The sequence below is a fragment of the Tympanuchus pallidicinctus genome, unplaced genomic scaffold (assembly GCF_026119805.1).
Source record: "Tympanuchus pallidicinctus isolate F22 unplaced genomic scaffold, pur_lepc_1.0 scaffold8, whole genome shotgun sequence".
Lineage (NCBI taxonomy): Eukaryota > Metazoa > Chordata > Aves > Galliformes > Phasianidae > Tympanuchus > Tympanuchus pallidicinctus.
Window position 1 is genome coordinate 38,230,733 of NW_026294802.1, and position 13,395 is coordinate 38,244,127.

General features: G+C 35.8%; 1 protein-coding gene across 1 annotated transcript in view; it reads left to right on the plus strand.

Annotated features, from left to right (window-relative positions):
* MDFIC (MyoD family inhibitor domain containing) overlaps positions 1 to 13,395 on the plus strand; it is a 47,280-nt gene that overhangs the window by 8,797 nt on the left and 25,088 nt on the right. The window contains 1 exon segment of the mRNA XM_052668464.1: positions 2,218 to 2,349. Within this exon segment, the coding sequence (XP_052524424.1) occupies positions 2,218 to 2,349 (132 nt within the window).

The following is a 13,395-nucleotide window of genomic DNA, read 5'->3' on the forward strand; positions in this document are numbered from 1 at the left end:
CTATAATTCTATGATTCTATGTTAATTGGTATTCAGTTGCAGTTGTTGTTTTTGTTTCTTAATAGTATGTTTTCTTTCTTGTTAACTAATAATATTGTTTACAAGGTTTTGACTAGCTGTTTGTCATATCCAGCTAGAACAATGGAAATAAACATGGAAAACACAAGTAAAACCCGTAAAGAAAAATGTTTATATATATACTGAGCAGAAAACAAGCAGAGGAATGAAAACTAAATTCCTATGAATAATGATGTTTTGGTTGCATTCTGCACTCCTTCAATTTTTGTAGATAAAAATGTAATCTAGAACATTAGCAGCCCCACAAATGCTGATACTAATCTTTCCTTACAGTTGTTTGTTGTTTACTACATCAAATAGTAAGGCACTACAAACATGTATCCTATACAAGAAAATTGTATACAGCAGCTCTCCTGTTTTGTACTACAGCTGCAGGGTAGATATTGTTCTAATCTTAAGTGTTTTTACTGCAGTAGAGTAGATCAAGAGCAAAATCTCTTAAAATAGCTCATTTAAGCTTACTCTGTATGAAAAGGAGATTGTACTGTGCTTGCAGTTCTTTATGCTAGCTCTCTCCAGGACACTACTTATTTTCATTCAGCCTATTGCAGAGCACTTTTCAAACACTTTTGAGAGACCTAATGCCCAACTGCACAGACAAAATTGTTACACTTTAATACAGTCATATTTGTGTCTGATAGATATCTGGGATAAATAATTTGTGACTGAGGCCTGTGAAAGAGCTTCAAGAAAATCTATGTTTGATTTTGGTTTTGGTTTGGAGAGGATGAGTGTCTAGAAGAAGTTAGGTTATAAAGGGCAGTATGCAAAACTCGTTGAAGTTGATGAATATCTTTGCAATCAGTGAGTTAACTTTGCACCAATCCTGATGAAACTATTCATCTTAGGATGGACTTGAGGAGATATTGACAAGGTATTGAGGAAATGGTGTTACGAGGGAGCACTGAGAGAGAGGAAACATACAGGTAGCAGGGTCAGAATTTTCAGAGGCAGAAAATAATAGAAGAGGAGCAGCAGTGCTTGAATGCTCATGCTACTATACATATAATATGGCATATATTATTTTGAATGATGTTCAGTGGCTCAGTTTAATAGGGTGAATAACAAAGGCAGAAAGTTAGGATTTAAAGTCAGACTACTGTTGGCTACATAAAGAAACTAACCATAGCAGCTGTAGAAATCAGTGATTTTTCTGCATCTCAGAACCAGAACAGTTGCTTTACTAGTGGATATGAAATCATTACATTGTGATAAATGTTTTATATAGATATATATACATATATACACATATATATAGTTTATAAAAAGTAAAAAAAAAAGGTTGAAAAAAAGAGATCTAACAATTTTCAACAGTTGCTCTTTTACTTTAGTTTTACAGCAGGCATTATATCTCATCCATGTACTGAAAAGTAGTTCACGTTGAAATGATATAAGCTAATATTCTACATGAATATTAACTATTTCATGAATATGAAAGCTGCCACTCACCTTGGCTTGAGAATATAAAGGCCGTCAAAACATAAATATCTGCTATCTTTTGAAGTAAGCATAAGAATTTCTTCTCTGGAAACTTCCCTGCATCTTGTATGTACTTGGAGAGAGAAAATAATTCTTCTTTTCCTTACAGGCTGTTGAATATAATCACTAATTCAAAATCTAATTTTTTAGTGGCACACTGTTAAAATAAATTTAATTGTAGTCATCATTTTCATTTCAAAAATATTGATCTTCAATCGTAAGTTGCATTGTAAATAATGGAAAACAGACTTTTGTGGAATTTCTGTAGCTTTTATATGCCAGAGGCAGAGGCACATGCACATGGGCAAGAAGTAATGTTTATTTGTGTGTGTGACAGATTGAAATTTTTATCTGAAAATATCATGGAATGTAATTGAACATAATCAAACTCAATTGTTGTTGTTACAAAAGATGCTGACTATTATTTTGTGTGACTAAACAAATGATGACTGAAAAACTTTTTTTTAAGGAGGGAATATTTTCATCTGGTTAGGAAAACAAAAATTATCTTTATTAGGAGTTATATCTAAGGAAAATACATGAGATGTTAATGAAAGTTGCACTGTATATTCTCTAGTTTTTAACTTTCAAATATAAGATTTGCTCACCCAGAAGAAAAATACCAAAGAAACTAACAAGCTCACATTTCTTTTGCCTTAGAAAAAACTGACCAACAGAATATTGCAGCAGGAGATAAAGACATAAACCAGTCTTCCAGTAACCAACGTATACAGCCAGAGATACAAGAGCAGTCTGTCTGGGGAAATCGCACTGATGGTGACCTCATCAGAAGTAAGTACTTCCAGAACAAATTGCTGCCATTTAGGCTTGCTTTAGTTGTGTAAAGGGGATACTGCCTGTTGACTCCCTTAAATGTGTGTCAAATGCAATTGTTTTGCAACTGTCATGCCTGTCTGAGAATTTATTTCCTGGAATGACTTCTGTCAGCATCTCTAAGAGACAATTTGAAATAACATTGTGATGAATATGGTGTAATATATTATATACCTCTACAGGATCAATATTTTAACTCTTAATTATATATTCTTCTGGTAAAATTTGTATCATTTAGTAGGCATGTGAACTGCAGTATGCAGCTGTGCTCAGTCTCATCACCTCAGATTTCTCAGGTTATGGAGGTATGCCATACTGAAAGCAGTTTCTTCCAGTTACACTGGATCAGATGTAATTTTATAAAAAATCTTTGAATCTTCAGGTAGCTAGTCCTCTCAAAAGTTGAAGAATGTGGCACAACTAGGTTTTAAACCTAAAGTGTTATAAATTGGAGTTTTTAGGTGTTTTAGGGTTTTTTTTTTTTCAGTTTTTTTTTTCACATTCCCACATTCCTAGTTTATGTCTTAGGTACTTTAATCATAAAAAGTGTAAGATAATTCCCATTTTTGTCTTTCCAGGATCATGTGTTGTCCAAAAGATCATCTACAATTGTACTCTCCTGGGGAGAAAATATTTTAGTTACAAGAGCTCATGCGACTTTAAAATTCTGTGAATTCTTGAATCTGGATGTTGAAGGGAGAGGCAGCATGAAAAATTCTTCTTAATTGTAGGGTGTATTCAGGAAGCAAATGGGCTGAAAGCAGAGTGGTGCTCCAGATCCCAGTCTGAGATTGTTGTTTGACCACATGCTTCGCTCTTTCTTTATACTGCGCATACACTCCACTATTCACAGTCAGATAAATTCATAGTTTTTGAGCCCATTGTTGCAATTGTTCATTTTCTCTGGAGTTACAGAGTTTATTTTTCTCTTTATGTGATCGGCTTCTCATAATTTATAAAATATTTCTTCATGGGCAATATAAAATTGTTTTGCATGATTTTGGAGTTTCCTTAATCCCTAAGGATTATTAATTTAGGCCCAGTACAAGCAATTGGCTGGTGCTTTTGTTGAGGATGTGGGAAGGCAGGTATGGAGTTCGCTCGTTTTGGAGTGTTCTTATTCTCATTCCCCATTTCTTAGTCCCAGACCTTTGGGAAAGCAAATTTATCTGGTAGTGGTTTAACAGCGTGCCTGAACTATGGAAGGAAGGAAGAATCAAGGACAATAGTATGGCAGTGCTGTGTTTCCTCTGATCTCTTTGATGCAAGGGTGCGTATTGGCTGCACCAAGGAACTGCATACATTTTTCAGTGTATGGTAAAATTTGCAGCAGATTTTGCAAGTCTCTGGTAGTGAAAAAAGTGTGAAGTGGCTTGATGGTTGGGTGCAGCTGTATGACTCTGGGATGGGAATTTAAAAAAAAAAAAATAGAAAAGCTAGATACATGGTAAAATTCAGAGGTTTTTTTTTGTTCTGTGCATAAATGTGCCCTTCTTGGAGTTCTTCCTGGTTCCTCTTTGTTAAAAGCAAATTTAGGTGAAAGCTGGAAGTTTCTGTAACTCTTTGTCTTGATCATTGTTTAATATACTAGTGGCTTTATTATGAGTTTGAGTAGCTGTTGTGACACACTGCTTTCTGTTTCAAGTTTGATTAATTTTTTTTAACCCTTTGTTGTTCCTATCAGCAAACAAGATCTTCTAGAAGGAAGGAAGAATAGAAAATGAAGAAATTAATGCAGCTTTTTTTTTTAATATTTACTTTTTTGTGTGTGTCTATGAGTAGAGAAGTCAAAATTGAGGAACAATCTAAGACTGAATGACAGATATCTCTTGTAGCATGCAGGAGGTTTACAGAATAAACTGTATGGTAACTAAAATTAGGACAACAGAATTAGGAGAGAGAGAAGTTGATTTATCACTTAAACACTTAATTTTAAATAACTGGCAGTGTAGCTCAGAGTCACTTTCATTTGACCAAATCTGTTGTCTCACTGGACTAAATTTTGTGGAATATTACATATTGAAAGAAACTTGAGGTTAGGAATAAACAGTGTTTTGGCATTGAAAACTGTTTTAAAACTGTTCCTTTAAGCTGCTTTAGACAGGACACACTTCAGTTTTCTCAAGGATTAAGCAACTATTTGCTACTATCCTAGGGATTTTCTTTCTTTTTTTTCCCATACACATTGTTTTCCTGCTCCACAGCTGATACTTAATCCATTAGTGTTAGTTAGTTTTCACTTCATAAATGGTTCCAGCATTTATTTTCCAAAGTTCTCCTTGTTTGCAGCTGTTTTATCCTGCTGTTATATGGAAGTAGATTAATCAGTCAGTTTTACTGGCACACCAACAACGAAGTCCAGTGTTAGAGACTCTGTAATGACTTCATTATGTATGATTTCTTATTTGCACTTGTAAACTCAGTTTACCAGGCAACATCAATAACCTGAAATACTTCACTCATTTTCCACATGAAGATACTTTCAGTTCACCTTTACTTCACAGTCCCTTTCTCAAGCTACTTTTAAAAAAGTTTCTAGATTATGAGACTTCCCCCAAATTACCCCTTCCGTAACCTGCTTTGGAGCATCCCTTATCCTCAGAATGAAAACTATCATAATATTCTGGTCAAATGGCTGATCTTGGGAAAGTATTATGTATTTATTTAAGCAAGGAATTAATGGGCTTTGAAAGAGCTTGAGTCGTGATGGATGAGAAGTATCTTCCAGTACAACCCTGTGCTTCAAAAGGCTACTGTATACTGACATGTAAACAGGGAGAGCTAAATAAGATGGAAGTGTTTATATTATCTCTCAGTATTAATTGTTAATGGTTTTCATAACTGTTACTGGAATACTGTGTTCAGTTGGAGAAGGATCAGGGAAGAACCACAAATATCTCAGGAATGGTTGAAAACATGCCTTATTGTGGAAAAACTCCTGGAGTTCAATCTGTTCAGTATTAGCAAGGAATGACTTAGAATCATAGAATCATAGATCCTTAGAGTTGAAAGGGACCTCTGAAGGCCATCTAATCCAAATTCCCTGCAGTGAACAAGGACACCACAGCTAGGACCAGTTGCTCAGGGCCTTATCCAGCCTCACCTTGAAAGTCTCCAGGTCTCTCAGCCTGTCTTCATTGGAGAGGTGTTACATTTTGTGAATCATTTTTGTGGTTCTTCCCTGGATGCATTCCAACAGGTTTATGTCTCAGACTTGCTTAGTGCCTAAGAAGCATGATGCCACAATGAACAGAAATTCAGTAAGATTGGTAAATCTGGTAAATGCTCTGACTGTAGCAGACAAGAACAGCAAAGGGAGAACTAGATTGAATGTATGGAAGTTCATTTGGGCTGGAAATAAGGTGCATTTACTTAGTTTAAATTAAAGAATATTTGAGAACCGTTGGAACTGCCAGATATTCCTTACATGCGTTGACCTTGAGAAGTGACCGTTGCTTATCAGATCCTTCAGTTTCAAAACTTTTGTGAGAAAGAGTCTCGTTTCCAGTGTAGTTCTCCAGACTGGAATAACTTGATTTTTCATATGTTTTTTTTTTCATTTATTTGGAGCAGTGCTGTTCCCTACCCTTCATGAATGCATATATAGTTTGCATTTTGTTCAAGACTGTGGAGGTCTTGCTTTTAAAAAGAGCTTAGACTTACATAGCTCCATCTGCTTTTTCTTTGTTTTCAGCAATATATTTTAAATATCTGCAAACACCTTCTTCTTATTTTCATTTTATGATCTGGTAGTCTTTACTGGAGACGTTCTGCTTCTGTTATCACTCACCTTTGGCAAGTGAGAAAGAGCAAATGTTAAACCACATAGCAGCATAGCCATCGGCAACAGGAATGAGACGTAGGAGTTTTTGCTGCTCTGCATTACCACAATGACCTGCTTTGTTCTCTAGAAAACATAATTTTGTCCTTTAAGAAAAAAAAAAAAGTGGTAAAGGTGAATTTCAGAATGTTTAGTCAGAAGTTCTATAGAGGGTAGAGGGTAGGTAATTGGCAGTGTGTGCTGCCAGTTACGTAGGGGAAGGAATGCTTAGGAGAGAAGAAAATGCCAGTGCCAACACTATTTGCTTGTGAGGATTTAATCTCATTTCTGAGGACCTTAGCTATGTGATATTTAAGAAAACAAAAAACATCTACCATAGATTCAAATTGTCATGAATAATTGATTAATAATAATCCAATTCTCAAGATTAAATACCTAAAATATGCCCATGTTTTACAGATAGAAAGGTCATTGCTATCCATCATTTCCTAGCTTCAATTGCCTCTTTCTCCTCCAGGAAGCAGCCTCCTGATAAGAGTGGTTCTTTAGGGACGGAGATGCTTCATTCAGCTCTGTGGGAATTAAACAATTTAGCATGTTCCTGTGCTCACTCTTTTATTAGTACTTTCCTGCATTTTGTTTTATTGAAATCTAAAATTAGATCTTTTTATATTTTTGATATATTTTACATTGATGTTTTTATTTATAACAGCGATTTATTTAATCATAATATTTGGAGATTCCCTTTTCCTGCTGGCTAAGTGGGTGACTTCCATTGTTTTTGCAATCAAGTAGATAATTTGTTGTTAGAGCTGTTTGTTCCATGTGATAATCATACAAAAGTACCTTTTCTTGTATAGAGCATAGTCATCTTACTGTGATTGTGATTATTTCAGATGACTGTGTTCATACTGTCTAAAAAATAGTACTGGTTCTTGAAATAACTTAAATAGCTCTTTTCAAAGTTAGAAAGTATGACACTTACAGACTTCTTTCAATGTAACCAAATGTGTGAGTATAGAAGTTGTGTAGAATAGGTTAATGGAAATTATTCAAAATATCTTGCTGAGTCTGAAGGGTATATTCTTTTACTTCAAGAAGTGATTGCATAATGTTCCCTATATATGCAGGTACTTGCTTCGTCTGGCTGTGAAGAAATTTGGGGGTGAGGGGGGCTGTGGATGAATAGGGCTTCAGTCAATTCAATACTTAAACACTGAAGTACAGGAATGCAGTATTTGATATTGTCTTCTTTAAAAAAGACAAGTCTTTGAGAAATCTGGCTTGTAGAAGTTAATGTAGCGTGAAGCATGTATACAAACTCCCCTCCCAGAAAGATTTTCTAATCCTTTCTCCAACAGACAGCTATCCTGTGTCACTCTCCCCCTGACCTGGCAGATCTCTTACTGCTTCTGTTCCAAAATTCCTCAATTATTCTCACGCTTATCAATGAGCCTGATGTTGTATTATTATTTATTATTTATTTATATTATTATTTTTTGTTCCAACAAACTGTAGTAAGATGATAAGCAATATATGCATTTTTGAAAAATTTCTTTCAAAGTAATATGCATCATTAAATGCCTCTAGAACACACAGAAGCTATAACACCTGTGCAGGACCTTTGGATTTAATTTGCTTTGAAGATGAACCTGTTTGGCTGAAGAGAAAAATAAGGATTAGCTCTTGAAATGGGCTGAGAAGTGCAAATAGGAAGGCATAAGTAGCTACTATTAGGATGCCAGTAATTTTTAGCAGTTTGTAGGTGGTGCACGCATACCTCAGATTTGATGATTCTGCTGACACTGTTAAGGTTTTTCTGTTGCGGTTTTAATGTGTAATGATAATGATTATGTCCCTCTTCCCAGTCTTACACAACCGTAGCGTTTTCATTTAATTTTCATTAAATACCATTCTAATCAGAAAGATGCAATTACAGTCTTCACAGAATCACAGAATCACCAAGTTTGGAAAAGACCGTCAAGATCATCCAGTCTAACCATCCACCTATCACCATTTCTAAACCATAGAAATTCTCACTAAACCATATCCCTCAACACAGCATCCAAACGTTCGTTGAACATCTCCAGGGTTGGTGACTCCACCACCTTCCTGGGCAGCCCATTGCAGTACTTGATCACTCTTTCAGAAAAGCAGTGTTTCCTAACATCCAGCCTAAGTCTCCTGTGGTGCAGCTTGAAGCCATTCCCTCTAGTTCTACCACTAGTTGCGAGAGAAGAGGCCAAGCCCCAGCTCACTACAACCTCCCTTCAAGTAGTTTTAGAGAACAATAAAGTCTCCTCTGAGCCTCCTCCGGACTGAAAAGAATGCAGTGTGAGAATGGGTCTTCAGTGTTTTTTGAAGCCATTGGTGATCTGAGTGTCACTGCTGCAGTTTTGAAGCGGTGCAGTTAATGATGGACTGTGACTGGTAAGAAATTTGCACACCCTATGGTGAATCCATACTAAGAAATAAAAGTTTTGCTTTTGCCAATTGGTTTGTAGAACAGTAATTAAACTTCAGTGAGAACTTTACGCTGCACCAGATGACCATGTGATAAATACAATATTGTGCATATCACAGATAGCCAGAGTTACCTGAAGCCGTTCTTTTTTTTTTTAACCTTACTTCTGACTCTGGGAACATCATCTGAATATATGGTCTGTGGCTGGAGAGGTCTGGATGGCAGTAATCATCAGTGCCAGACAAAGGTGAAGTTCTTTAAGTAACGTAAAGATGACTGTGCTTACTGTGTTTTGGTCTGAAGTAAGTTGTATCATAATTTCAGAATATTTTCACTTTGTTCTATTGGTACAGTCTCAGAACCCATGTTCTGTTGTGCCTTAGTGCAGAGTAATGCTTATTCTTTTCCTGATTAGTTCCTCATACAGGGAAAAAAGCACAATATGTTTGTAGTGGTTCCTTAAAAGGAAAAATAGAACTGTTGAGTGGGTTCTGCATGAAATGGGATAATACAAAGCCAATGAGTCAGTGTAGTTTCAGTCTGCTATTTTCAGTAATAATGGTATTCAGTTAGCCAGTTTTAGCAAAAAAACACCAAATTACAAAGTGCATGGGAGTATCGTCATACCAGTTGTACTTTTGGGAACCTGTTTTCTTGTAGAAATGTCTTGAATGTAAACCATGGCAAAACATCTGGTTTTTTTTTTTGGTTTTTATTTTTTCCAATGTTTTTTTTTTGTTATCATGTGTGGATCACTCAGAGTAATTTTATACATCTGGAAAATAGTAGTGCACATTGTGTGTACATCAAAATTCTGAAATTAATTCTTCAAAATTTAGAGAGCCAAACTAGTTTCTAATCTTCTGAATGCTGTATTTACTGATATAAAAGGAAAAGATGAAGAAGGACTTAAGGTCACATCAGAAGACTTACCTAAGTAATTATGGTTAAATATTTTTCTTCTTTAAATAGCGATCCAGAGGAAAGTAAGGTCTGAATACTACTTACTTACTCTGCATTCTGGTAATATCTACAGTGCCCACCAGTACCATTTCCCTGAAAGTATTTTTGTAAAGGACGAGCAAAAACAGGGGCCTGTGGCCTATTTGCATGTTGTTGTGCTGGTTTTCTGTTTTCTCCTAAAAATAAAAATATTTTAAAAAATCATGACCCAGACCCAGAAGATCCTTGTGAAAAACATTCAAATGTCAAACAGCTGTTTGGTCACTCATGCTATTTCTAATACTGGTTTTAACTCTATACTAGTGAGGTATGCTTCCAGAAATATTGAGGTTTGATTTGAGGAAGTGATGAAATACTTGCCACCTGAGTCTTGGCTATTCATAAATGAGCTGTAGTGTTCTGGCATGTAGGAAATACAGTTTTCTGTGGTGACTTCTGTTGAAATTTGTGATCATGAGTACTAAGAGCATTCTAGCAGCATTGTAACACAAGAGTTTTCAAATGCCAAGTTCTATATTGGGGCACATGGAAATAAGAGACAAATTCCACTTGAAAACTTGCCTCTCTCTGAGTCTGTGCAAAATCTTGTTTGTCATGTTTTTACTTAAAGGCTGTAAGTACTGTGACATTTGCTTAGAGAAAATTGTAAGATTGAGCAATGTTAATATTAATTACAGGAGAATTTCAAGTAAGAAACTATTTCCTGATACAGAGATTCCTCAAGTTTAAGTGAGTTTTATTGATTTATGGCTCAGACTTAAGGTTGTATAATGTTTGCATAAAGTGTTATGAAGTTTGCTTTTGAGACAAGTCAAGTAGAGCAAACTGTTAGGCAAGCCCATAAAATATGTGTCCTGTGAGTCAGATCTGACCTTCAGGGCAAGTTTTTGCCCCAGGGAGATGGTACATGCTGTTTGCCTGTTCCTTAGCAGAGCAGGAGTAAGCTTGCCTTCATGTCTGGGTGGCTCCAAAGTGCATCTTTCTTGAAAACTGAGACCTCTAATCTGGTTAGAAGGCACTCCTCTTTATTAGGAGACTTGCATCTTTTGACTGCTATTCTGTAAGTTGCAAGTTAAAATAAAATTCGTATTTTAACAGAAAAGCAATGAAAGATTTGTATGAGGACCACAATTGGCCGTATGAGCAGTTAAACTGGAGAACACTTTTTAGGTCTTCTGTATAGATTAGTGAATAACACTCATTTTGCTTGAATTTCCAACACAAGGAAAATATTGTGTTTTGATGAGGTGATTTGGGATCATCCTGACTGGAAAGATTTGTCAGGGTCATCAAATTGATTTTTTTGTAGGAGTGACTGAAAAAAAAAATAATTCAGATGATAAGGCAAAATAAAGAGCTAAGTTGGGATAATGCATATGAAGATTTGATATAAGTAATTCTATTAAACTAAGCCAACTCATTTAACAATTCAGTATTCACTTTGTGAACTTAAAAATAAACATTTTTCCCTCCTAAATAAATGCTAATATTAGTATATTCTCCCTTTGTAGTGACAGTAGTTAATATTTGTAGTGTAAAATCAGTATTGATAAATATTTTTACATGGAAATAGACCTTTCAGTGGAACTATATACAAACCACTCTAGGAAGTGTTTTGTTGTGTACCTTTGTGTGTCTGAAGTAGTCATAACATTCTTCCCCATGTTTCGTAACCATCCTCATCACAGCTATTCTGTAAACTGTTCTGTTCAGGCTTGAGACTTGGAAACTTCAATCCAGTGTGAGTTTGTATTTAAAACAAAGAAGACAGTGTTTAATTTCAAAAAGATGCGGAGGGGGAGAAGCAGCACAGAAGGGGAAATTTCAAGGGAGGAATTTTGTTAGTGGTTAACTATTTTGTTCTTTGCTGTTCTTATTTCCTTTGTTTAATTTAGCATTGTGTCTGCTTGATTTTCTAATTCCGTATGTATGTTAATGTTCTACCTAAGGAATCTTTTCTCTGTAATTCAAGTGATAAACTCAGTTCTTATTTCAAATAAATTCTTCTGTTTCATTTGTTTGTTTTGACTATTTGTGTATTGCATGGTATCTGCTCTGTGACCAAAACATTCTAATGGGGAGACCTTATTTACTGTTATGCTCACCTGTTGAACAGCAAATAACCTGGCAAAAACTTTCTATTGTTGACATAGCTGCATCCACACTGGAGATTCTGCTGGAATAGGTGGAATAGAGTGAGAACTATGGCCCACATTATCAATATTTTTTCAGGTATTGTGGAACAGGTCCTTGTGGAAAGGGAAATATGGCTTGTTTTCTTAGCTCTTGCACATGCAGGGGTCTACTTTGCTCTCAAAACTTAAACTTAGTGTTAAAAATAATCTTCACAGATACTATAAAGGAATGGCAATTGAAAGTTTTAATCATAAAATCTTTCCTTTAGATATGGTAGTTTTGAAGGAAAATAAAGAATATGGATCTTGACATTGTGGGTATCATGGTAGAGTCAGGGTTGGAGGGATGTTGAAGGTTTGTTCTCATTCTTAATAAAGCCCTCTTTTCCATATTAATTTTATAAATTATGAATAGAAAGAAAAGGATGATCCATTCTTGTTCTGATTACTGTCTCTGGGGCATTTTTCTCTTCTCTGCATCGTTTTCTTTACCACATCCTTACCCCACTTTTTTTTTTTTTTTTAATTATTACCAATCCTTTTTTAGTGTTTCCCCACTTCTTTCTCTATTGCAATAACACAACTGTAAGCAGTGACAGGAGGATCATGTTTAGAGGGTGGCTGGAAAACTCTAAAGCGCTTCAGTATAAAGTCCTGTTCGCTTTGACTTGGTGTGTTAACATCAACATTTTAAACAACTTCGTAAGTAGCAATGAGAACCTTCTTACTAGAATCATTGTTTTTATTACTGGAGAGTGAACAGTAAATTAAAGTTATGAAAAGGTATGGTATGGTGGACTCAGGAAAAAGACCAGATGTTAAATATAAGAGCGCACTATGAAAATCTCAGCTTATGGAGTCATGTTATTATGTGGGATTTAAATTTTCATAAAACAAAAACACTGACTTGGTCTTAATCTTTGTAGTTTCTAACAAAAGCTGAAAGTTAAAGGCTCAAAATTGAGAATGCCAATAGAAGGGATATATTTAAAGATAAAATGATTGATAGTATTTACATAATCTGAGTTGGCAGTACTGTGCTGGAAATAAAGCAGGAATTCTGTCTAAATAAGCAGGACACTAATTAAATATAAGGTAGCCTGGGGGTGTTCCTATTGTATTCTGTTAATCCCAGCAGCCAAAGAAAACAATGTGACACAGTAAAATGTAACTAGTTGTGGTGGAGGGACAATAACAAAAAGGGTGCTGGTGTTAATTCCTAGAGGCAAGGCTGTGGCAGCAGTGTAAATAAAATGGCAGATGGCATGAAACTTCAGTGGAGTTGATAAGGATGTTTCAAAAACGCTGCAGTTGTGTCCTTTTGGCAGTTGGTTTGTTGTTTCCTAAAGTTTTTCTTCTTGGGGCCAAGAAATGCAAGGAGAGAGGCTGAGCTGTTCCCTCAGTGCCAAAGAGCTGCAAAGCACAAAGGGATGGAGGCATCAGTTTGGCTTGTTGATGGCTAAACTACTTGAGCTGCTGATGCTGCTGAAGGCATGAATGCTTCTGTGGGGCTGAAGGTTTTTGTAAAAAGCAGAGGAAGGTTGTCTGCATGTAATGTCGTTGCTGTCTTTGCTGTGGAGTGAGGGTTGCTGTTGGCCTTTTGATCCTTCTGGGAAAGAAAGGGTTCCTGCTTGTGCTGTGACTTACTGAAGCTCTTGAAC